Source organism: Nothoprocta perdicaria, unplaced genomic scaffold (genome assembly GCF_003342845.1).
Source record: "Nothoprocta perdicaria isolate Ctin4 unplaced genomic scaffold, notPer1 scaffold_71, whole genome shotgun sequence".
NCBI classification, from domain to species: Eukaryota; Metazoa; Chordata; class Aves; order Tinamiformes; family Tinamidae; genus Nothoprocta; species Nothoprocta perdicaria.
In genome coordinates, this window is record NW_020455988.1 from 2,633,686 (window position 1) to 2,657,699 (window position 24,014).

The 24,014-nt window shown below is 37.4% G+C and overlaps 2 protein-coding genes across 2 annotated transcripts in view; both read left to right on the plus strand.

The window, feature by feature from the left end:
• The first annotated feature begins 356 nt into the window (after nucleotides 1-356).
• On the plus strand, nucleotides 357-5,626 carry RSPH4A (radial spoke head component 4A). The gene is made up of 6 exons (XM_026050860.1): nucleotides 357-976; nucleotides 1,554-1,785; nucleotides 2,242-3,000; nucleotides 3,605-3,743; nucleotides 4,554-4,671; nucleotides 5,208-5,626. Exons 1-6 carry the CDS (start codon nucleotides 357-359, stop codon nucleotides 5,446-5,448), a joined length of 2,109 nt encoding a protein of 702 aa, XP_025906645.1. The 3' UTR covers nucleotides 5,449-5,626.
• A 392-nt stretch (nucleotides 5,627-6,018) lies between these two features.
• CENPE (centromere protein E) overlaps nucleotides 6,019-24,014 on the plus strand; it is a 31,921-nt gene continuing 13,925 nt past the window's right edge. Inside the window, exons 1-27 of the mRNA XM_026050890.1 lie at nucleotides 6,019-6,099; nucleotides 6,578-6,669; nucleotides 7,293-7,382; nucleotides 7,473-7,591; nucleotides 8,909-9,028; nucleotides 9,711-9,792; nucleotides 9,982-10,049; nucleotides 10,129-10,200; nucleotides 11,372-11,423; nucleotides 11,837-11,924; nucleotides 12,120-12,246; nucleotides 12,892-13,011; nucleotides 14,091-14,249; nucleotides 14,665-14,806; nucleotides 15,668-15,765; nucleotides 16,050-16,106; nucleotides 16,185-16,352; nucleotides 17,508-17,582; nucleotides 17,830-17,952; nucleotides 18,315-18,449; nucleotides 18,929-19,106; nucleotides 19,524-19,678; nucleotides 20,221-20,535; nucleotides 21,310-21,621; nucleotides 21,816-21,974; nucleotides 22,906-23,115; nucleotides 23,736-24,008. Of these exons, the coding sequence (XP_025906675.1) occupies nucleotides 6,044-6,099; nucleotides 6,578-6,669; nucleotides 7,293-7,382; nucleotides 7,473-7,591; nucleotides 8,909-9,028; nucleotides 9,711-9,792; nucleotides 9,982-10,049; nucleotides 10,129-10,200; nucleotides 11,372-11,423; nucleotides 11,837-11,924; nucleotides 12,120-12,246; nucleotides 12,892-13,011; nucleotides 14,091-14,249; nucleotides 14,665-14,806; nucleotides 15,668-15,765; nucleotides 16,050-16,106; nucleotides 16,185-16,352; nucleotides 17,508-17,582; nucleotides 17,830-17,952; nucleotides 18,315-18,449; nucleotides 18,929-19,106; nucleotides 19,524-19,678; nucleotides 20,221-20,535; nucleotides 21,310-21,621; nucleotides 21,816-21,974; nucleotides 22,906-23,115; nucleotides 23,736-24,008 (3,645 nt within the window). The 5' untranslated portion in view covers nucleotides 6,019-6,043. The remainder of the gene's footprint in view (nucleotides 6,100-6,577; nucleotides 6,670-7,292; nucleotides 7,383-7,472; nucleotides 7,592-8,908; nucleotides 9,029-9,710; nucleotides 9,793-9,981; nucleotides 10,050-10,128; nucleotides 10,201-11,371; nucleotides 11,424-11,836; nucleotides 11,925-12,119; nucleotides 12,247-12,891; nucleotides 13,012-14,090; nucleotides 14,250-14,664; nucleotides 14,807-15,667; nucleotides 15,766-16,049; nucleotides 16,107-16,184; nucleotides 16,353-17,507; nucleotides 17,583-17,829; nucleotides 17,953-18,314; nucleotides 18,450-18,928; nucleotides 19,107-19,523; nucleotides 19,679-20,220; nucleotides 20,536-21,309; nucleotides 21,622-21,815; nucleotides 21,975-22,905; nucleotides 23,116-23,735; nucleotides 24,009-24,014) is intronic.

Here is a 24,014-nt window from a genome sequence, read left to right on the forward strand (position 1 = left end):
CCCCACCTAACGGTCTCAACCGTCTCGCCCCGGCCCCGCGGGGTCCCCCCACCTAACGGTCTCAACCGCCTCGCCCCGGCGGGGCGCCCCTAACGGTCCCAACCGTCTGCCCCCCCGGGGCGCCCAGCCGTGCAGAGACCAGCAGCATAGCCCTGCCGGGGCACAGGTGCCAAACGGGGCACCAGAACTGAGCCCCGGGCACTTAATACCGCGCAGGGCCCGCCCCGCGGCGCCCCGCCCAGCAACGGCGGCGCGTTTACCTTGGCGACGCCCCGCCCCGCGGCCGGGCCACGAGCGGCGGCGGCGGCCTGGGCTGCCGGTGACCCGCGCGCGAGCCGCTGCCGCCGGGCCCCGCCATGGCGGAGCCTCCTGGGGACTCGCCGTCGCCGCCCGAGCGACCGTGGCCTGAGGAGGGCCCCAAGCAGCCGCCTGCGGAGGACCTAGAGCCCCAAGAGGTCCCTCCGTGGCTTCCGGAGCCGGCAGGAGCTCCCTATGAGTACCAGGACCCCTACCAAGAGCAAGACCAAGGAGGAAGTGCCTACCAGCCTCCCCCGCTGGGGCAAGAGCCCTATCCGCCGCAGGCCCCAGAGCAGTACTTCTATCAGCTCCAGGAGACAGAACAAGACCCCTATGAGGTATCAGGAATAGGCGATGAGCAGAGGTACGCACTGGGGCAAGACTCGTATCCGGCTGAGGAGCCAAGCCAAGGCGCGTATGAGTCATATGCACCAGGATTAGACCCTTATCAAAGATATGATCCAAGAAACGGCTACGAGACACACGCAGTACGAGATCCCTATCAAGTCTATGAGCCCGGGCATGGCCCCTATCAACCACATGAACCAGGTTACGGTCTCTACGAGACAGGATACAGCCCTGAGGATAAGCAGATATCAGAACCTAGTGCCCAAATGCTGGCAGTTCAGAATGCAAAAGCCTATCTGCAGAAGAGCAGCACAGCGTCCGGCCTGAACCTGTGAGTGTGAAAAGGGGACAAGATTGAAAGTGGTAGAAAGGATGAATGGAAAGAAAAACAGTGTAGATAAAAGGGCAAATGATTACATTAAGAAATTCAGGGTTATCAAGGGATGTAGGAATATAATTGCAATGAATCATCTTTATGAGGATAGCTGTATGTGCCCAGCATCTTTCAGAATAAAAATTCCAAAGGGAGTTTAGAGTGTTCAAAATTTGATTAACGGCACATTTATATTCGTCTTCAGCTCCTGAGCCAGGTGTGGAATAAACCAAAAATGGAAGATAGGACTGCTCTTAAATATAGTACAATCAGGCTAGTTTCAGATTTAATTTACCATAATGCTACATGATCTCTCTATATCTAATTATACCAGTGATTTCTGCAAAACTCCAGGTGATCAGCTTCTACTTTTGAAGTTAAAATTGTATTCCTCTAAAACTTTGATATAGTAGGCCAGTAATTTATATTTATATTTATATTTATATTTATATTTATATTTATATTTATATTTATATTTATATTTATATTTATATTTATATTTATATTTATATTTATATTTATATTTATATGACAGATACGATCATCTTGCTAACATGCTAACAAAGATCCTGGATGAACAGCCCAGAAATGTAGTGGACATAATTGAGAATATCAGCAAGGATGTGAAATGGTCCCAGTTTCAGAAAAAAATGGATACTCTCCGTGATGAGCATGAGATTCTTCCAACATTTGAAGTTGCAGAAAAGCGTAAAGCTTTATTCCTTAAGGCACATGGAGAAGGAGATGAAGAGCTAGAAGATGAGATAGTGAGTTATTATCAGAGAAAAATAGATATCAATTTTACCAGGAAGATGGGTGGGAGGATGATGGGGGAGGAAGGGGCAAAATTGTGGTCTCTGTAGTAGCCCCATGTTTCTGGGGATYGTGACCTCTTATTTACAAGATAGGCCATAGCACTGAAGTTCTTTGTAAAGAGTGATCACTTGCAAGAATTCTGACTTTCCTTATTTTGCAGTAATTAGAAGTAAATTGGAAATTTGACATTTCTGTTCTAAAAGCTGCAATTCATCTGTGGTCTCTTCTTTATCTTTACAATGACACTTTTAATTTAGTAAGTGGTGAGTGAATGCCTTTAAATCCCTTGGAGAAGATGAATGGTAGTACATGAAAGTGAAGTATGCCTTTCAGTGAGTAATATATTTAATCTTTCCAAGATACAGTTTTATTACTCTTCACCTCTGACTTTGGATTTTCTTTTGTAGGCAGACACCCCACTACCCAATGTGATGGAAACAGCCTTTTATTTTGAACAGGCTGGAATTGGCTTGAGCAAAGATGAAACCTATCACATATTCCTTGCTCTTAAACAACTAATTAGTGTTCAGCCAATCCAAACGTGTCGCTTTTGGGGCAAGATTTTAGGCCTGGAGATGAACTACATTGTAGCTGAAGTTCAGTACCATGACAGGGCAGAGGAGGAGGAAGCAGAAGAAGAAGAAGATAATGAGGAAGGAAAGAAAGGGACGGATGAGGAAAAAGGAGATGAAGATGAAGAGAAAGAAGATGATGATGAACCACCACAATCCACCTACAAGCCCCCACCTGTCATCCCAAAAGAAGACACTGGCACTGGGACTAATAAATATATCTACTTTGTCTGCAATGAGCCAGGCAAACCCTGGGTGAAGCTGCCTCCGGTGACTCCAGCACAGATTGTCTGTGCCAGGAAGATCAAGAAGTTCTTCACTGGCAGGCTGGATGCTCCTGTTGTGAGCTTTCCCCCTTTCCCTGGAAACGAGGCCAATTACCTGCGTGCACAGATAGCTCGGATCTCAGCAGGAACCCAGATCTGCCCCATTGGATTTTACCAGTTTGGAGAGGAAGAAGGAGATGAAGAGGAAGAGGGGATAGGAGGAAGAGATACATACGAAGAAAACCCTGATTTTCAGCCTCTTTCTGTGGTTGAGATGGTGGATTCCCTCTCCATGTGGGTACACCATACGCAGCATATTCTAAAGCAGGTACGTTTTTGTGTAGCTCACACTGATCTCAGAGAACATTTACACTGAGTACCAGTAGTGCGGCAGAATGTAAATTAAACTCCTCACCTGCACAGATTTGAGCTGTTCAGCCCCAGAAATACTATCAGGCTGAAATATTTTATTACAGAAAACGATCACATTTGCTATATTATACATAAATATAGTAAATACATTCATGTATTATACTGAACATATAACATATACATTTTTATTAAAAACATATGAATTCTTAAGAACCTGTTAGGATTCTGTATGGGTTTAGGCATTGATACATAGTGATTATTTCTGCTTATCTTCTGTATTAGATTTTCTCCTGTGAAGTCCTCCCTTGACAAAAATACTTCTGTTTTCTTGGGTAGGGTGCTAAAATGCAGATAGCTTAGGATTGTATGATAAATTAAATTTGTTTGGTGCTTTCTTGTGATTTATTTTTTGTTGCTAACTTTAAACTGTGGGACATGCAAGTGAAAAAGATTATAAATAAAATGTAGTAAAAAATATTAAAATAATAAATAAAATAAAATAAAATAAAATAAAATAAAATAAAATAAAATAAAATATTATGTTTTCATATCAATCATAGGGTCGCTGTGTTTGGCTTAATCCTTTCCAAAAATCAGAGGAAGAAGAAGAAGGAGAAGAGGAGGAAAAACCAGAGGAGCCAGATGAAATACAGCAAGAAATAGGACCTCCTCTTCTCACTCCGATCTCTGAAGATGAAGGTACTTTTCAGGGAACACTAAGTTTTGGATAGCCATTGGAAATGTTGGCATTTGGGTAGTAAATATTTGAAGTTATAGGCCTCTGATGCTTCATGGAATAGTAAGTTTGGTGTTGTAGGGAGAGCACATTCTTTCACAAAATTGRTCAAAAGTGAAATGGCTGATAGTGTTGACATTGAATCAGAAATGGTTAGATTTACTAGTTAACAATCTCTTTGAGAATAAATGAAAAAAACCCTCAGAATTATCAGACCATTGAAAGTTCTAGACAGCTCACTACATGAGTTACATGCAGCTATCTTTCCATCTTTTTTGGACAAAATAATCTCTGTGCATGTGTAAATAAATACATTAATTTATATATATATGCATCTAGACATATTTTAAAAAGAATTTAGATCCTGTAGCATATTATCACAGCAAATCAGAGGAATGCAGGAACCTGAATTTTAGATTATATTAATATTAAATTAATTTTCTACTCTCTGTTCTTAGATTAGGGTGAAACATTTATATAATTTGTGCATGAGAGATAAAAAGTCCTTGAAAAACAAAAAACAGCAGTGAGTACTGCTGAATTTTATGAGTACGATCTTTTTTTCATGTGGCTGTGCAGCATCTCTGTGATACTTACCCACACATCCCATCACCTGTTAGAATTTAATACATACATTTATTGCTTCTAAGTTTTGACACTTCTAACCTGTATGTTAATAGAACCATTGCTTGAATTCTGGGAAGGTTTTATAGTTGTGTTACGTATTTTGTAGCTGCTCGTAAGTCACATGGTGTGTTTTGGGCTGATTGCAGGAATTCAAAATGTCCCTGCTTGGACAGCTCAGTTTTCCACAAACCTGGTGCCTCAATATGCTGTTGCAATCATTCAGTCTAATCGATGGCCAGGAGCATACACCTTTGCATCTGGCAGGTAAGCAGCCACTTTACACTGTTACTTAGACTGTATGTGCTATATACAGATASCTGTGTAATGAAATCAAAGTTTAGTTGTTGTTAATTCATTGGAAATACTTGATAGAATATAAATTCCAGCTAGTATTTGGCCACAATCTCCAATTTAAAATCCACATTCCTGGGTCTGTGAAAAAGCTCTTTTACAAAAGTAGCTACGTTGTGTAGTTCTAATTGACATATGGTACAGTCACTAAATGCTTTCAACTGGCCACTAGATTTTGTATCAGAAAGGGCTCCAGGTTAGTAATGTTAGGAAAGCTACAGCCAAAATTCTCTATAATGTAATGCCAGACTTTAGCATTCATATATGTGGTATTTGGAGATTTTAAGTAGAAGATACATTCATCAATATGAATTTTTTAATTTTTTTAAGTACATTAGTTATAGATAACCTGAACCACGAAGGTTCTTAGCAGACTGAGGAAGCCTAAGAATATTTCCACTGGTACTTTTCTGGGGAGATTGTGTGATCTTTGTGCTTTTCATTCTCAGGAGATTTGACAATATCTACCTRGGCTGGGGTCACAAATACAGCCCAGAAAACCACACGCCCTCGCTGCCTCCGCYGGTGCAAACAGAGTATCCTAGCGGGCCGGAGATCACCGAGACCAACGACCCCAGCGTGGAGGAGGAACGAGCTCTCCAGGCTGCCCAGGAAGAAGCCTTAGCTGCAGCCGAGGAAGAGGAAGAGGAGGAGGAAGAGGATGAGGATGATGAGGAAGAGGATGATTGATGTCCAASAAAAAGCTTTAATTTCGAGTGTTTGAGCATTAGTAGTATTTTAAGAAGTTAGTCATAAATTAGTTGAGTGTCAGCTTCTGGAGGCTTCTCTTTGCAGGCTGCCTCTCTGCTGCTTGGCACCTGCCCTGGCAGGAAGATAAGATACTAAAGTAGCCTTATTTTTCGAGCACCATACAAATACACCCTGTTATGTTTCCCAGGGCAGCATCCTCTTTTTGCACTAAACGCCGTCCCTACCCACTTGTCCCTGGCGCCGATGTCCAGCGCGCCACAGCGCGGCGCCGCGGCCGCTTCCCGCCCGCCGCTCCGGACGGACGCTACCATGGGCCGCAAAGCCGGGGGGGGCACCGCGGCGCGGCACCGCTCTCCGGCGGCTCTTCGGGCGCCTTGCTTCTCCTCCGCTCCCCCCACCGGCTCTTAGCGATTGGTGCGCTCCGCAGCTGCGTCAGTCCCGCGCCGACCAATAGGAGGCGGCTTCGGGAGACGTTCAAATCGCGGTGGCGGTTGGGCGGCGGTTTGCYGGGCGGCTGTGCGGGCGGGTCCCTGAGGCGAGCGGCGGCGCGAGCGCGCTCCTAACGGCCGCGGGGATGGCGGACGAGGGAGCGGTAACGGTCTGCGTGCGTGTGCGGCCGCTGATCGCCAGGTGAGGCCTCCTCCCGAGCAAGTCGTGAAGGGGAGGCTGCCCGAAGCTCCCTGCTCGCGGCCTCCTTGGGTTACATTTCCAGCTAGGCCCTCTCCTTGGCTGTTAGTTTTTGGTGTTTATTTACTCTTCCTCCTTAGCTTGAGGAATGATGAAAGTTACCTCAATGTTTGGTCGGTTATGTACTTTATTCATTCATTTATTTAATTTCTGGTCCTTGAATGCAAAGGTTGATCTCAACTATAATGTGCCCTGCCCTTACTTTTGATTTCCCTCCTTGTGGGAATGGCTGAAAAGGTGGGTACTGCAGCCCATGCCCGGGTCTCTATTAATATACTCTCATATGCTAAATATTATCTTCAGTTAATATGAAGCTAATTTTCTTCTCAGAGAAAAAAAGAACATAAGTTAGAAAACATATGGTGTGATTCTAGTAGTTGTTGCCTCATAGGATTAGAAGAACACCTTTTTCACTTTTTAGGGAAAATGCCCTGGAAGATAAATTGTCACTGTACTGGAAAAGTGAAAACAATACTATTGCAGAAGTGAATGGTACAAAGGTCTTCAATTATGGTAAGAATGTAAGGGGGAGTTATTCTTTCAATTTTGTTTTAAACTGCTTGCAGGGACTTTCATTAATATACTATATGAATATAAACTAGCAAAAATTAGTTTAGTATTTAGAGTATTGCTATGCTTTCTTCCTTTTCTCCTCAACCCCTAGCTTTAAAGTTTTTAAGGAACACTACTGGGTCCTATGTCTGCCTCTACTCCCACAACACACATCCACAAAAAAAGTCAAACACAGGTTTTAAGATTGGGATTTTAACAAGGAGCCTGTATTCTGTGGCTTACAATTCCAAAAGGTAAGTTAGACCTGATAATTTTTAGGACTATAAGGAATGACCATTTAACTGTTTAGATAATATTCATAGGGTTTTCACCAGTCTGTTGTCCGTCATACCTCTTCTGGTGTGAGTTTTAATTCCACCTTCCGGCCCCCACACACCTCCTTTACACATCTAACACACCTGCTTTGTAGTATTGTAAAAATATTTTATGTTTGAATAATTCTGTGGAAGATTTTCTTTTAATTATCCAATGTTATTATATTGATATGAAGCCACCAAAACCAAGCAAAATGACAGCTTATTTTGGATTSTCCCACTCACTTGTGTGCTTTGCTTTTCTTTGAGATCGTGTCTTTCACTCAAGTGACAATACTCAACAATTGTATGAAGGTGTAGCTGTTCCAATTGTACAATCAGCAGTTCAGGGATACAATGGTAAGTTTTAAAAATGTTTTTAAAGATTTTTTTGTTGTTGTTTTTAAATCTATCTCATAAATCATCGGTAATATTTAATCATCTTTCCAGGCACAATTTTTGCCTATGGGCAGACTGCTTCAGGGAAGACATATACAATGATGGGAAATGATGATTCTGTGGGCATTATCCCTAAGGCAATTCAGCATGTTTTCAAAATTATTTGTGAGGTGAGTAATGCTATTGACTTGAGATGACTGAAAGTTGTTATTGGTGTTTGCAAAAATCAAAGGAAAAACTAGTCTTCATAAAATCCTCGCCTCAAAAACAGTGTGTCAGGACATGCTGTAGCTGCTTTGTTAGTCTTCCAGTGATGTCAGTAATTATGATAATGGGCCTCTAATAGTTTGAATTGGATCAATATACAACCCAGAACTTTTKGTTCAAAAATCTTCTTTTGTGAATATACCTAGCTTTGAGTGCCRGTGCAAGTAGATGCTCACTCTTGATGTACGGTGAGTGAAGTAATAGAAAGCCTGTGTCCTGTATTGTTGTTTAAAACTTGGCTTTAAACAAGTTGAACATTTCAAAGCCATTTTTAAAATAGGGAAAAGTATGAAACTAAGCTTATTTCATTCATTCAAAGAATCAGTGTGATTGTTGACTGCTGATAGGTTCCTACAGTGTCCTCATTTGTGTATGTGGGCTATAATTGCACTGGAAAAGAGTCCTTGCAGCTCTGTCATCTGAGTACAGGACACTGAAGCTCTATTTGCCCCAAAATGGAATGTGATATGAAGATGTTGGGGAGGGTGGGTGAAGAACACCAAGTGCTGCTGTGTTTTATTGATATTCCAAGCCTAGTAGAAATGGCCCTCAAACGTGCAATGGTGTTGATAGAAAAGGTAAAGTATCATCAGTTTATCCATATTTTCTGCTCTTATAGTATGTCTGCACAGAATACAGCTATRCAAGTGATCTAATACAATCAAAATACCAGATTTATATAATACATGTGTAGTTGGTTTGTATTTGTCAAAAGGTGATCTTTTGAGCACTTGTTYCTACCTTGAGGAAATCAGGCTAACAATATTAGTTGTGTGAAATACCTCATTGCTTCTTTTAGGTGCACGGAGTGTTAGGATCTTTAAGAGCAACAGAAGCCAAGGAAGTTTTTTGTGGTAATATGGTTCTTCTGAAAAAGTAGCAGCAGAGTAATTCCAACCAAGCAAAAGAAAAGTCTAGGTACCCACAGGGTACCAGCAAGAAATTGGATATAGCAAGGACATAAAACTAAACATCTAGTAAAAGTGATATATCACTAATAGAGCAAGAAGAGGAGGAAAAAATGGAAGGAAAACATATTCTAGTGAATATATTCTAATTGGCAGTAGATGCTAAAGTACCAAGATAATTGCAGAAAATCTGTGGACAGTATCCGTGGATGTAACTTTCCAAGATGGTCCTTGGAATTGATATAAAAAAAGTTTGGCTTTAGTCTGATCTGTGAAATTCTTGTTCTTTGCTCGCTTTGTATTTATCTTTAGATTCCAGACAGGGAATTTTTGCTAAGAGTTTCTTATATGGAAATCTACAATGAAACCATTACGGATCTGCTTTGTGATATCAGGAAGAAGAAACCTCTAGGAATTCGTGAGGATGTTAATGTAAGTGCCATAAGCTATTCCGAGCTTATTGTGTCAGCTAGAGGTAAAAAATGTCTTGAGGCATCTAGTCTAGTGAAATTCACTGATCTATTGAAATTATATAATTACCTTTAGAAGGCTGAAGGATACTTAATATAGTAGGACATAAACAGTGAAGCTGGGCTTGCTGTTACTGATTCATCTTTATGTGGAGACTTTTGCTCTTAAGATATRTCAGCTCAGTTTTGCAGCCAGTACAATTTGGATATTTTTTCTCCAACAACCTGTATCATAACTTGTTTCTGGAACTTGAGAAGGAGGGTGACTATTTACTTGATTATAAGCTTAGAAATATATTTATCTGTAAATATTACTGATTTCTTCAGAAAAAGTCCAGAAAGGTACTTCCCTTACCAATTTTATATTTAGAAAGCTGGGAAACATTGTAGACCTCTTGTCTTCCAGCTATARTCCTGATGTAGATGTAGACTTTCTTAATCCTCTTTTTTTTTTGAGGAAAATACACGTGTGTGTGTGTGGGGGGGGGTGAATGTCAATAATGTTGCTTCCTTATAAGAAGGAATTAAACTGAAACAAACATCTGCAATACTTCCTAGCAATGTTTGGTTTGTGTATTCAAGTGAACTTTTGAGTTCAATAAAATAAACAAAAATGACTCCTATTTTGTTTTTTTTCTCTTAAGAGGAATACGTATGTAGAAGATCTCATTGAAGAAGTGGTAGTTTCCCCAGAGCAAGTTATGGAATGGATCAGAAAAGGGGAAAGTAAGCTGTTTGGCCATATAAGCCAATTCTTTAAAGAGCATCAAATCAGTCATCTCTAAAATCATGGATRTCACTGTGAGATTATATGCAGAAATCAATCCATTTCCAATGGTTTTAAACTGTTTTTTTCTATTATCTCCAATTTATCAGAGCATAGATTAGAAATAATCTAATAGTCTTTTTTGACAGAGAACCGACATTATGGAGAAACAAAAATGAATGAACACAGCAGCCGTTCTCACACTATCTTCAGAATGGTAAAACACTGTTTCATTATAAGAGGGTGTTGTTGTGGTTTTTTAAGTCTGTCAAAAACTTCATGGTGCTCTCTTTTAGATCATAGAGAGCAGAGAAAGAAGTGACCCTGCAAATGCAAATTGTGATGGAGCAGTAATGGTATCTCATTTGGTAAGCTATACTTTGTTTGAAGTTATTGGATATACATTTAAGTAGAGAACCGAACATTTCAGGTTGTGTGCAAGAATAATGCCACTTTATAACCGTGTTGCAGGGATGCTTTGTTGTTGACTTCTATGAGATACTACTTGCCACAAATCATATTTTTGATCATCTGTATGAGAAATTCCTAGGGTGTGAYTTAGGGGATGTTCTCTCTCTGAAGGAAATTCTTATGTGGCTGTGGTTCCTACTCAATCCTTGCTGGACTAGGGCGTGTTATATTCTATTAGAGGGGAAAATAGGGACTATTGATATTACAACTCTTCTTGTATTTTTATTAAGCACAGCTTCTCTTATGATTGTTCCTGGCCTACTGACAAGCCAAGTGAACTAAGGTTCTGAAGCAGGTAGCTTCTCTCAACTATTCCTAAATTACACTGTTAGTGATGCTGTTAACTGTTAGATAACATCACTACCAGAACATTGGTGGCTTCAGCCACAACAGCTGGGAGATATATTTTCCAAAAGCAATCCCAACTAGTATCTCCTTAGTATTTAACTAGTATATGACTTACCCTAAGCTGTGGTGAGGGTGGGAAATACACTGCCCTGGAGGTAAGTGATAATTCCTCCAGTTGAGCTGAATTCTTTTCTGAGCACAGAGGATATAATATGAATGTTCTGAAATTTGCAAAAGTCTGCATGAGTGTTTCTTATCCTGGTATCAGGAATAGCACTAAGTCAATTACATACACTAGTGAAGAGAACTCCTTTTGTTCTGGCTTGATCTGAATGTAAATGCTGCTTATGTAATAAATGAGCAAAGAGAAGGAGACATGCAGCTGGAAAGCTTAATTTTCAAGATTATTTCCCAATATCCAAGTGTTGTGGTTTTTTTTTTTGGTCCTGAACATAAGTGTATTGTACTGCAAGTTTAAAACATCATTTGGGATAGTGCTAATGGAGTTCTACATTCTTTTGCACCTGGAAAATATTTACTGATGTGTTGCATAGGTTTGAATTAYTCTTCAAAATGAGACAGCTCTTGACTGACTTTTGTTCAGTTTATAATCCAGGTGTTCTGGAACTTTTGAAATTCTTTACACACAACTTAGCATGAGGAGAATTGAAAATTAGATTGCCATTAAACTAACCAGTGAAATATTTAATGAATTTACAGAACTTGGTAGATCTGGCAGGGAGTGAAAGAGCTAGTCAAACAGGATCTGAAGGTGAGTGAATGCCATATGTTAAATGAGTCTTTATTATGGAACACTTCTGTAAAATATATCATACATCATTCTATGTTACAGAGGAAAAGATTTTTGCGTATGTGCTGTTGGGTTACGTATTATCGATATAATGTAGAATCCAAAATAAACTCCTGTGTAATGTCCTAAACTATAAAAATGTTGTGAAAAAAGTAGTGGAAACTACTAGTTGGTAATATGACTTTCTAGAGTAGTATGTCCAATAACAATTATGCAATGAACTAATTAAATGAAATCAGCTGTAGTAAAGAAATTATTAGAGACRTGTGCAGATTCTAAAGGTATATAAAAAAATACCTTTAGCAATAATGTAGCATAAAAAGTCTGTTTGAAAAAGTTTGTTGTGCTCAAGGAAGAAAGTGTGTTGTATGCAGGTCTCCGATTGAAAGAAGGCTGCAATATAAACCGAAGCTTGTTCATTCTGGGTCAAGTAATCAAGAAACTTTGTGATGACCCTTCTGGGTAAGTGCTTGTGTCTACATTTTTACTGTCAGATGAATAATTAATGAAGAAAGTAAACTCCTTTACCATTTTTGATATTAAAAACTASTTCAGTTGACCTTTATGTCAGTTTTCTATGTTGAAGATATTGAGCATATTTGGCCTATTAGAACGTGAATCGTTTTTCATTGTTTCTTCTCCCTACTTTCCCTTCAGCTTCATAAATTACAGAGACAGCAAACTGACTCGAATTCTGCAGAACTCCCTGGGAGGAAATGCTAAGACGGTTATTATTTGTACAATTACTCCTGTTTCTTTTGATGAAACACTCAGCACTCTTCAGGTAAAACTTTGCATCTATTCTAAGAATTGTTCTGTTCTAAAACCTTAATGTAGACAGCTTGAAAAAAGCAAKAAAATGTGTATGATGTTTTTGTTCTGCAACCATCTGAATGTTCTAAAGGTCCTTTGGGGACCTGAGCATTCCATTTATTTTGTTTATTTCTACTTATTTTTTTAATACCTTGCGTCTCTTTCCAGACCTCTTACACTGGACTCTTTAACTAAAGCTTTGTGCAAGTTAGAGCAGCTTCTTCTCTAACTTTGCATGGAGTAGATGACTTTTCCTTTTTTCTTTTCCTTCTCAATTGCCTTTTCTAAACATGGTTAGGACTATAAGTCTGTACCATTTGTTAGCTCCTCCAGGAAAGGAATTGAATGAAACTATTGCTTAACCCTTTTCTTTTCTCTTGTTATCATGAGTTTTKTTAAAATATAATTCTGTATACTTTTGCTTAACTGTTAGGCTTTGTGTTGATGTGAAGCCCCAAAACCTTTTCCTCCTGAATCCAAAATATATGAAACATATATTGATTAAATACTGATCGTCATCTAAAACCGTCCTTTTAATTCCTATGAGATATGAGAGAATAAATTTTTGATGTATTGATTTTTTAAATTTTACCTCAGAATATGTTCATTTTTCCAGTTTGCCAATACAGCCAAAAGAATGAAAAACACCCCAAAAGTCAATGAAGTGCTCGATGATGAYGCTCTCTTGAAGAGATATCGCAAAGAAATTCTGGATTTGAAAAAGCAGCTAGAGGAAGTATGTCAAAATATATTAAATATACTTATTTCTCATAGCTATGTGGAACTACTCTTATTTCAAACCAGTTAGAACTAGAGAGGCAAGGAGATTGTGTTCCAAGTGACTTGTTATGAGTCTTGAAAGCGGAAAGGTGAAGCTAAGTTTAGAACAAATGATCAAGATTTGTGTGTCTGTGAAAGCTAACTCTGAATGGGAGATACTAWTTGAAGTAAATGCTTTCTTTATGTAGCTGAAGGAATTCAGCAAAGAAATAGAAAGTTATTATATCTCTTATGACAGTTACAATATCTGCTTTTCACTTGTGGCAATATTRAAATGACATTCAGTAGCTTGGGTTGTATGCAACAATTTCAACTCAGTTCATGGTTTTAGCTCTAACTAATATCTACCATAAGTCTGAGCAAGTTGCAATTGTTAAAGAGTAGTGCCAAAAGTTATGTCAAATATAAGCAGAAGATAAGCTTGGAAAACAGACAATATAACTCGGACTCCTCCATCTCCAGCAGTGAAGTCTCTAATATCTATATATCTAATAAGGAACCATCTTGCAAATCTTTTAAAGAATATGTTTTGTTAAAGATAAAAGATAAAGCACAAGGAAATACACAATTCTGGATATACTGTTTTAAAGGCTTAAATTTATACAGAATTTAAAATAATGAAGGGAGGGTAAAGTTTGTTCATGAGAAAGTAATAAAAGCTGTTTCTTTAGAGCACAATTCAATTCTTTTTAAATCCATATATGATTGTTTGCTGTCTTTTGAGTCAGTATAGATGGTCAGGGAGGTACTTGTTATATATCGATTGTAGAAAAGTGTTTGGAATTTCCCATACAAGCTCCAAGTGATTTTTTTATGTATTTTTGTTACACTTTGGATTATTTCAAGTTTGTGAGATAGTATATCTATGGGTAAACTGGTGAAGTAAATGTCYGTTTCTCTGCTAGGGTCAAATTTAGAGAAAGTTCTTTCAGACTAAAGCGCATATATATGTGTAGTGTTTTAAAGYTGAATGTTGATCTTCATTGGTAGTTTGTACTCCTAAAATTGCCAGTGTGATGTGCCCTTCTATCATAGGTTTCCTCAAAAACTCAAATCCATGCAATGGAGAAAGATCAATTAGCACAACTATTGGAAGAAAAAAATTCTCTTCAAAAAGTACAGGAGGATAGAATAAGGAACTTAACTGAAATGTTAGTGACTTCTGCCTCATTTTCTTCAAAGCAGAATGCTAAAGTAAGGATACTTATTCTCTATCTTGTCTTAACTATGAATAATCTGAAATACTTGGAGAAACTTGACCTCAAATGTATARAGTTTCATGGAGAATAGCATCTGACATAAGGAATATTTATTATAGTCTGGATAATTTTCATACACTTTTTCCTTGTTTTTAAAAAGTCATTTTGAATAGGAAGGAATAGGAAGGAGTAGGAATCAACTCATTGATGCTTTGCAGTGAATGGGCTATAAGGACTTTTGTTTTCAAACTGTTATGTTTTAGTTCCCCTCTGAAGAGGAGATGGCATAGCATTAACTATACTGTTGCTTTTCTAATACTGGCAGTGAATGTGCTGTGACATCTGTTACTTATTTACTGTTTTTGATTCTTTTACCATACCTTTTTGTAAACACCRACTTCTTGAATAAGGCCAAAAGAAGAAGAAGGGTTACCTGGGCTCCTGGTAAAATAAACCAGGAGAACATGAGCTATTTTGAAGACTTTGAAAAGCTAAAACCAACTGAAAAAAAAATGAAAATGTCTCTGTCAGCATTACCAGACATGGAGGAYTGTAAGTATCTGCAGAATAAGTAATAAGGTAACTCTGTGAAATATTTTTCAAAATGTAGACTTCAGAAATAATCTTAATGCTTTCCTTATAGGAGAATTTAAATCAAAAAGCAAATGAATTTGCCAATATATGAAAACAATATACAGTGGGCTATGTGTAGTAGACTACATATACATAGTTGGAGTTCAGTAATGAAACTATGCTCTGTATAGCCCATCTTGACAGTATAACCTCTAGCCCATAGAGAAATTGGATTTGTCTGTTAACAAAGAATTCTCCTATAAGGCAGTTTAGAGAGGTAGTTTTTAGCACAATAATATTAAAAACCTAAAAATAAGGTTCATCAAAATTAAAAAAATGAAAGCATGAGTCTTATCTTCCTGAGTGAAGTAATCTATAACATGTTCCCACTGGATAACTTTGCAAGCTCTTTGTTTTGGATGGGAAATAAAATCTGGTTAAAGTAAGTAAAAGACAAGTTAACTAAATGTCCCTGTWCTTTCTTTTTGAGGGAACTCTTCATTTTAATTAATAGCTCATTATTTAAGACATACAAAGATGCAGGATGTARCAGGGTGAAGTCTATAAGCGTTTATCCTGTTGCTGTCTCCCTAACCGCTATGTTTGCATGAATATAGAAATCATAGCTGAAAGATTTCAAGATAYTGGGAGAGTAGTTAGCATAAAGATAGGAGCTGGATTTTGGTTTTGCTCTTCGTAAGAAGATCATTTGAGACTGAGGTCCTTGGTGTGCTCTGACTGTTATTTCCAATGTGTTGATATTATTTCTAAAATGTACTCAGTCTTTTTTCTTAAGTCTGCCACCACAGTGTACTTAATTCTCACCTCTTTTTTTTTAAGCTACAATTTCAGAGAATTTTGAAAGTGATAACCAGTGGCTAACTGTTCCTGATCAAATTTCTGAAGTAGAATGGACTGCTGGACAAAACATGAACTGGGTAATTTCATAATTACGTTGTACTGCTCAGTACAGTACATGTACGTAACAGGCTTCGCTGGCCAGCTTTGTTTGCAAGACACCATTATCTGTATCTTCTATGAATTACTGTAATTAGAAACAAGGTTTCTTAGGAATCACTGAAGTTGTGGGATGTTTTGTGGACAACGCTCTATTGAGCCTCGATATTTAATCATGGCTGGCTATGAAAAGTAAAACCATCAGAAATGTAGACTTACTGAATTTGATCTTGTAAATAACTAATTAAAGTATTTCTTCTTCTAGACTCATAGAGACTTTGAAGAATCTGTACAACTCTGTGAAGCATTGGCATTAGAAAAGGTAAGTCTGCTAAATATTGTCTGGAAAAGACTCAAGTTCAAGTAACCACCTCTAAGGTTTGTCACTCTTCTTTTTCAGGATATTGCTTTAAATGAGGTCAATGCCCTCCAAGCCAACTTTAATAACCTAGTATTGGAAAATGAACAACTAAAATCAGAAGTAAATGAATTGAAGGAAAAACTGAAGGATAAAATAGAAATGGATGAATTTGAAGTACTGGAAAAACAAACACAAAAAGATCATGAGGTTTGTTTGTTTTGTTTTTTGGGCTACAATTTAATGAAGTTACCTTTTATCCCATGTTTTATACAAGAATTTATGGCTCTTGCACAAAATGTATTCATAATATTATTATGACTTTGCCTCTATTGAAGACTGTATGTAGAGGTTCCTTATGTTAGACAACTAGTTTTAGGTGCCTATTCAGTTATCAGTATTTAACTATTAATTATTAATACTGAATAACTATTCAGTTATTCGGTATTTGAGGCCAGCTCCTAAGAAATCCTTGTAACTGTCCCTGAATCAGTTCTCTCTGTAATGACAGATACAGAAACTACTTTTGAAGGTTTCTATTACAAGAATCGCCTTCTGAACTACAAGTATTCCTGTTTTCAGATATGTATCTGAAGATATATAAAACAAGCATTCTGTTGATGCCTGTGGCAGATGGCTTACTAAATTGGTTGAAATGCAACCTTTTCAACCACTGCAAACATATAAGGGTAAACTCTGTTATCCTAATTCATTACATGATATAATTTTGGACAGTGGCCGTAAAGTTACAGATGTTTTTCTTCTTGACCTATACCTATAACCATACAGATGTGTGTAACCATGCATATATAGGAGTACTTACTGTAAAGCTTGTACAACCAAGACGAGAAGAGAAGGGCTGATCCATTTTTAGAAGTGTTTTTCTCTGTAGTGTTCCCCTTCTGAATCCTTTCAGAGGGTGCCATTGAATATGTTTGCAGCTTGCATACTTCACCTCAATTTTGACACCGCTTCACTCTTGTTAACTAGATGATATCAAAAAGCTTGCGTAGTCATTGAAAGAATTACTTAACATGAGTAGAGCTTTGTTTCATATCTTCRATTTCTGCATGAATTGCTTTGACCACGCTGCTCCCACTTTTTGAGCTTTTGCTGATCAAAGTGTACTTGAATCCTTTCTAAATCCTGAGAAGCTGAAAGAGTTTTGTATCTCATCTCTCTGTATTTCAGAGAATGTATGCTTGCTTGGTAGCTAATTAGGTACATGTGTGTTTAGCTGCCAACTAATAATATATAGGAAAGGATAAGGTAGTTCTTGCCCACTTTCAGGGTGATGGCAACTAAAATTTATTGGTGTGGGTGCTTTCTAACATCTTCTGCTATTTTGCTTCAATTGCTCCACAGATACAGCTAATGCATGAAATTACCAACTTAAAGAATATAGTTTCAAATGCAGAAGTGTACAATGAGGAACTTGAGGTGAGCTTGTCTCGTGGATGTGCGTGCTGTAAGATTGGATGTAAAATGTAATGCTTGGTACATCTGTCTTGAAGTATTCCATCTGCAACAGAAAATATAGATTTCATTTGGCTCTGGTTAGTCTTGCTAGCCCCACTAACAGTAGTATGTCTGAACTTAGTAATGTTGATCATGTAAAAAGCACACTTAGGTTCTTAATTATAAACCAAAGTAGGTGCATATACCTTTTTCTTTTTTTGCCTTTTAGGCAGAAATAAAATCTAAATTGGAACAGCTGAAAGAGAAAGAGAACAAAATAAAGATGCTACAGAATCGTGTGGAAGAACTGCAGAAAGCAGGACTGGAAAAAAAGGATGCATCTTTTTCAGTGGTAGACTTGTTTTCTGAGCTTGGGGGGCAGTTGTTTTAAAGTTTGGGTAGGGGAAGGTGGAGATTACTTGAAATATGACCTTGTTATAATTAAAGCTTAACCCTTCCCTAGCATATATGTAGGAAAATATTGTGCAAAATTATGTAAAATTAATTAATAAAGCAGTATCTAAAGCTAAGGGAAACAGTGTTCTCTGGAATACAAGTTCTCAGAGTTTACTGTTAGTGTTTGTTTCAGATGAAATAAATCTACAAGTTTGTTTTTTTGAGTGTTTTTTATGCTTAGCCTTTCTGTARCCATACTTGCCTTATTTCAGCTATATTTTTGCAGGAAATGAGTTAACACTTGTCCATCTTTTTCAGAAAGATTCTGATAAACTAATTGAGGAAATTGAACAACTGAAGAAGTCCCTACTTGATAGTGAAATGATAACTTTAGATGCAAAGAAAGAATCTGCCTTTCTCAGAACTGAAAATTCTGAGCTGAAGGAGAAGATGGTGAGAACCCTTTTTTTAGTCGCTTTTACAAGTATATAAAACACTGCCATGTGACTGATKGCTCCCAGATCAGTGAAAGAGGCAATTGGTAAAGACAAGATTTAACAGAGGAGTTGGAGCAAACTGATGACTTAGGCTCTGAGTAATACTTTTTTAAGGGACTTGTTGAAAAGGGGTTTTTAAGAGAAAGACAAATCATTTTGTGTTTGTAGGGGACCAAAGAGAACAAGAAAGGTGGTAGGGTGGAGTTGTTCTTAGAGATGTAAAGCAGATGTAAAGCATAAGATGGGAAAAGCAGGTCTAGTCATGACTTGAAARGTACCCTTTGCTGTAGCGTTCTAATGGAGTGGAGTCATTTAAATGTGGAAAAGAAACAATTGTCAGGGTCAGAGTTGAGCTTGTATGAGGAAACACAGCAGAAGCAATGTTTAACTGATAAGCTGTTAATTTAAGTAAGTGAATTTCATCTTTTCTTAAAGCATGAACTCCAAGATACTTACCAGCAGATGCAAAAGGATGTTCAAGTGTATCAAAGCCAAATAGAAGCAGGGAAAACCAGTTACAAAAAAATGCAAGCTGACTTGCAGAAAGAGTTGCAGTCTGTATTCCAAGAAAACACAAGGCTGAMCTTGCTGATGGAGGGTAAAGTTCCTAAAGGTATGTTCAGCTTGAGCTGCTGCTTTTTTTATCCATTGGGTTGGGGGAAAAAGTAAGACTCTTGTTTCTTCACCTATTTGGAAGCTTTTCAAAAGTAAAACATTAGTATTTCTTGTGCTAGGGGTGGCACATACCTTCTGTATCACTTAAAGTACTTGGAAAATGGTTATTTATATAATATTTCTAATTTCCTACCAGCATGGTAAAGCTGATGAGGAGAAAATAAAATCAGCTGGATTTCAACCAAACAAATGATAACCAAATTCCAACAAGCAGTTTTGGCTTTTAATTTTTGGCTATTATAACATATACTACTCTGAATTTACGGTGTGCTCTGTTATATTAAAATATATCTGCTTAATTTAAAATCTGCTTTTCCTTCTGTTACTTATTAATCTAAACTTGATTATTCTGTAGACTTGCGCTGTCTTGTGGAGCTGGAAAAAAATGCAGGTGATTTAAGAACAGAGCTAGAAAAAGCACTAGAAGAGAACACACATCTACAAAAACAAGTAAATGAGCTGTCAGAATTGCAGTCTTTGCCAAATACAGTGGAGTTGCAAAAAAAGGAGGTAAAAAAAAGACACCTTTTGCGTGATATTTTCCTGTGCACTTTCTGACGTGTGAATCTTAAGCTATCCGAGTAAGCTTTATGGAAATTTTATTGTGAATGCTTAACAAAAGTTCCAAAATCTCTCAGGGACTCTTTTCCCCAATAAATAACTAAGCCTTATTGTTTACAAGTTAGATGTTAGCAATTTACTCCTTTAATCACAATAAAGTTTTTATAGATAAGTCTGAATATTAAAACTCAAATTGATTAATAGTATCAGTTCAGTATTGGCTTAAAGATATGAAAAGGAGATCTCAGAATATCAAAAGTGTTATGAATAGCTAAGACTTGAGGATTTTGTATCCTTTGGAGTAGTTGTTCTCTTTGAGGTTGTCTTGGTTTCTATGGTGTTGGAGTGTCTGCAGTAGATGGARCAATGTACTTGGACAGAATTGTTTTTTTCCTATGTTTTCTCATTTTGTGTGCATATAAATGCATTATGCAGCTGTGATTAATTCTAAGGTTTAGAAAATGCTACTTATGTTGCTCTTCTGTTGGCAGTTACTTGAAAAATCTGAGGAGCTACACTTATTAAAACTGGAAAGAGAAAAGCTGCTTTCTGAAGTAGCTGATAAAGAAGTTAAATTCAAACATATGGCTGAAGAAATTGAAAAATCAAAAGAAGATCTAGCAGGTGCACAGCTCAAGTCTGTAAAATCTGATCAGGAGTATGTAGCACTTAAACAGCTCCATGAAGAACTAGAGCAAAAACATGTGACTGCATTAGAGGATAATGAACAAATGAAGCTCCAAATAGAAATTCTGTCTAAGGAAGTACAAGAGTCTAAAACAGCTTTGGATGATGTGAAATTAGAGGTTGGTTTTGTCATCTTGCTCCTTGATGTGCATAAGGTCAATTGATTGATGGTGAAAGATCATTTGGTCTTAAATCATATAAATAACTTGGTCACCAGGGTTCCTTTATTAGTCAATTTCATTTGTGACAGAAGTATAAAGTATAGGATTATGCCTTAAATAATGGTCTKTCTTCAAAGACAAAACAGTTTATATGTTGCTCAAGATTATATATTCTTCTATAATCCGTTTTAATTGTCCATTTTCAAGGCTTAACTTATTATGCAAATAAATATGCTGTTGGTCTACTCTTTCTCATAGGAGCTTTCTCATAGGAGAACTGGAGTCTAGCTGTTTTGAATTTTCCTCTCTTTTTTGAAAGAAAGTAAAAGAGACCATCTTTCAATTGCCATGTAAATTGCCAATTAAAAAGGGTAGGAAGCAGAACTAAAAATACCTGTGTTTTTGACGACCCTTTTAGCAGTTCTGTGGTTATTTTATTCCAGCTATAGGTTTGATAATTTCTAAACTAAACTGCTGCTTCATGAGCACTGTTGTGTGTCTTATGAAGTCTTTTGCTACTAAAGAAAAACCCAGAAGCTTCCACAGACATGCTTAATCTATGTGGGCAAATATATAAATCGAGACTTTAAGGCAGAGGGGAGAAGGGAGATGATATATTAGCTTTCAGCACTTTTGCCCTCTCTAAGCAAATACTTTTGTGAGGCTAGGTAAGTATTATGTCTTCTAATCTTMTAATGAAAGTGTTTTGGCTTTTTCCTTTTGAAACTGAAGCTTTCCAGGAAAATGAAAGAATTAGAAGAAAAGACAGAGGAATGCAAGGAACTTGACCAAGTAAGAGAAGATCTTATTCAGACTCAGCAGAGGTTAAATGAAATGGAGCAATTGAAAGAGCAAGGGAAGATTACAGAGTCTAGATTGGAAGCCAAGGATTCAGAAATTCAGGCAGTTCTTCAGCAGCTCAGTGAATGTCGGGAAGAAATTAAGATCCTCGCCCAGGAAAGGGATTCCCTAAAGCAGAAAGGAGAAATCCTCCAAGCGGAGGCAGACCAACTCAAAGAAGATATAAAGGAGACTGTTTCAATGGTAGGAAATCTACCTTWATCTAAATGAACCGTACACTTTAAGGGCAAAATATTATAAGAATGCTTGTAAATTATACTGGAACATTCTGGAGATGGAAGTGTTCTTTTTACCTCAAGGATTGCTTACTATCTCAAGTCAAACTTGATAATATGGTGCTTTTTCTGTTTTCTGTGTTGCATTTTTTTTTTCTTAAGAACATTCTGGCACACGAAGAACTGAGAAATGCACAGAGTTCTCTCAAGAAATCCCAGGACATGATTAAGAAATTGGAGAAAAGTATTTCTGAGAAAGAAGATGAAATTCTGAATATTGAAGAGGCACTAAGGAAAACTATTAATGAACTTGAAATACAGGTAAGAAGRTAAAATTTTTCAAAGCAGTGCTGTTTTTCAGCTTCCTGAAGTCCCTTAAAGAGAACAACAAACAGGATCTCTTGTTGAGAGAAACAACTTTGACAGGAGTGATTTTAGTCTTAATGTGATTCATAATACTGGGGAAATATTGCTAGCAGAACACTTTGCCATTGCTTCATCTCATCCAGGGGATTTTCTAGATGTTTGGTAGAAAGTGGACAAGCCCCAAGTACTGGCTGATCCAAGTCTATAGCAGTTGGTGTTTTGATTGTTCCTMTATAGATCAAAGCTGTTGCSTATACTCTGATGAACCTCTGTTTAACTAGTTTGTTTTTTTGCTGATAATATGAGTGGTAGCACTGGGCAACAACTGGAAGAAAAGATGAGGTTTGCATTGAGGAGGGAATGAGGCTAATTTTTATCTGTTGTTAATAGATCTAGTGAATCTATTGATCTAATGAATATCTCTGGACTTGTGTACAACAGTTGGCAAAGACTGTTGAGAATGTTKTAAGTTACACAATTGCTTCAGTGGCTGCAAGTCGTCTTGAAGGAGAAACCATTGCACATGATAGACTTTAAAGAAAAATATCATACTAGCTGTCAGAACCACTAAGTTAATGTGATATATTCAGTATATGTATGTTTTGAAGCAAGTATATAAGAATAACCACAGATAGGTTTCTTAATCAGTGAGGAACAAGTTGGAATGTTTTTCTAGGTGATATCTGGAAAGCATTGCAGAAGCTGCTGCTAAAATACTTGTTTAAAAGAAAATGGATGGTAAACCAAAGACCATTTATGAATCTTTTAATTTGGAGATGTGAGGATATTAAAAAAAAAAAAGTAGGATGAGTCAGGTGGAACTTTTGCACTTGAATTTTGGTTATGAATTGATGGCACTGATCACTTTTTCATTTTCTGTCTATAGTTGTCACAGAAGACTGAAGAAATAAAAACCATCACATCAGAGCGAGACCAGTTTGCCAAAGGAAAATTGGAATGTACTAAAAATGAGGGAAGTGATGAGCTTCAGGTGCTAAAGGAACAAATTTCTTCTCTTACACAAGAAAACAATTCATTGCAGAATAAACTGGACAGCCTCCATATGAAGCAGAAAGAATATGAGGAGGGCACTTTGGTAATTATTATACTAAGTCTATAATGGAAAAGATGCTTATTTCACATTTCAATTAAATGAAAATTGCAAAACTAATAGGCAAAAAGGGTCCTGCTACCTATTAACAACTATTAAGTTACARAATTTAGTTGCATATGGAGAACTAATAGTAGCATATTCTGCAAAGAGAAATGTTCTCTTAACATAATAGTTAAACAAAGTTGTGGGACATGTGCTTTCCAAGGCATGCRCGCATATATATATCAATTTATTTATTTAAAGGATGTTAGTGGACTCTAAAGCCAAGAATTTTCCGCTGGAGATGCTGCTTAGGGCTGTGTGTGTTTATATTTAGCCTCAAGACTTAAACTAGGGCCGTGGAGCTACATTCCTGTTAAGTGGCATGAGAAAGCATCCCTCTGAATTTCTTTTATGTTTTATTGTTCAAGAAACTTAAAAACATTTTGGATTTAGTTCTGTTGGTCGTTCTTTGTTAGTTTGATAGTTTTCTTGTTTCTTTGTTAGTTTCTTGTTATTCAAAATAACAATGCAAGTCTCCTTCAACCATAATCTTACATACTCTATTTAAAAGGTCTCCCCAGATCTGTTAGTTACACTTTTTGTCTAAAAATATTCCCCAGCCTCAGGAAAAAACTACTGACCAAGAATTATTACTCTTGAGAGAAGAACTGATCCAGGCACAAAGCAAGTTACGTGTAATGGAAGAAATGAAAACCAGTGAATGCCAAAGGGAATCTGAAAAGATGGGGAGAATAAACTTAATTCCAAAACTGCATGACTGTCAGGACGTGAGCACTGCAACAGATGGAGATGATAATCTCAAAGTACAATTTGAGAATCTCCAAAATGAGAGAGACCAGCTCAGGGAAACCATACAGGAGAAAATTAGCATGGTAAGA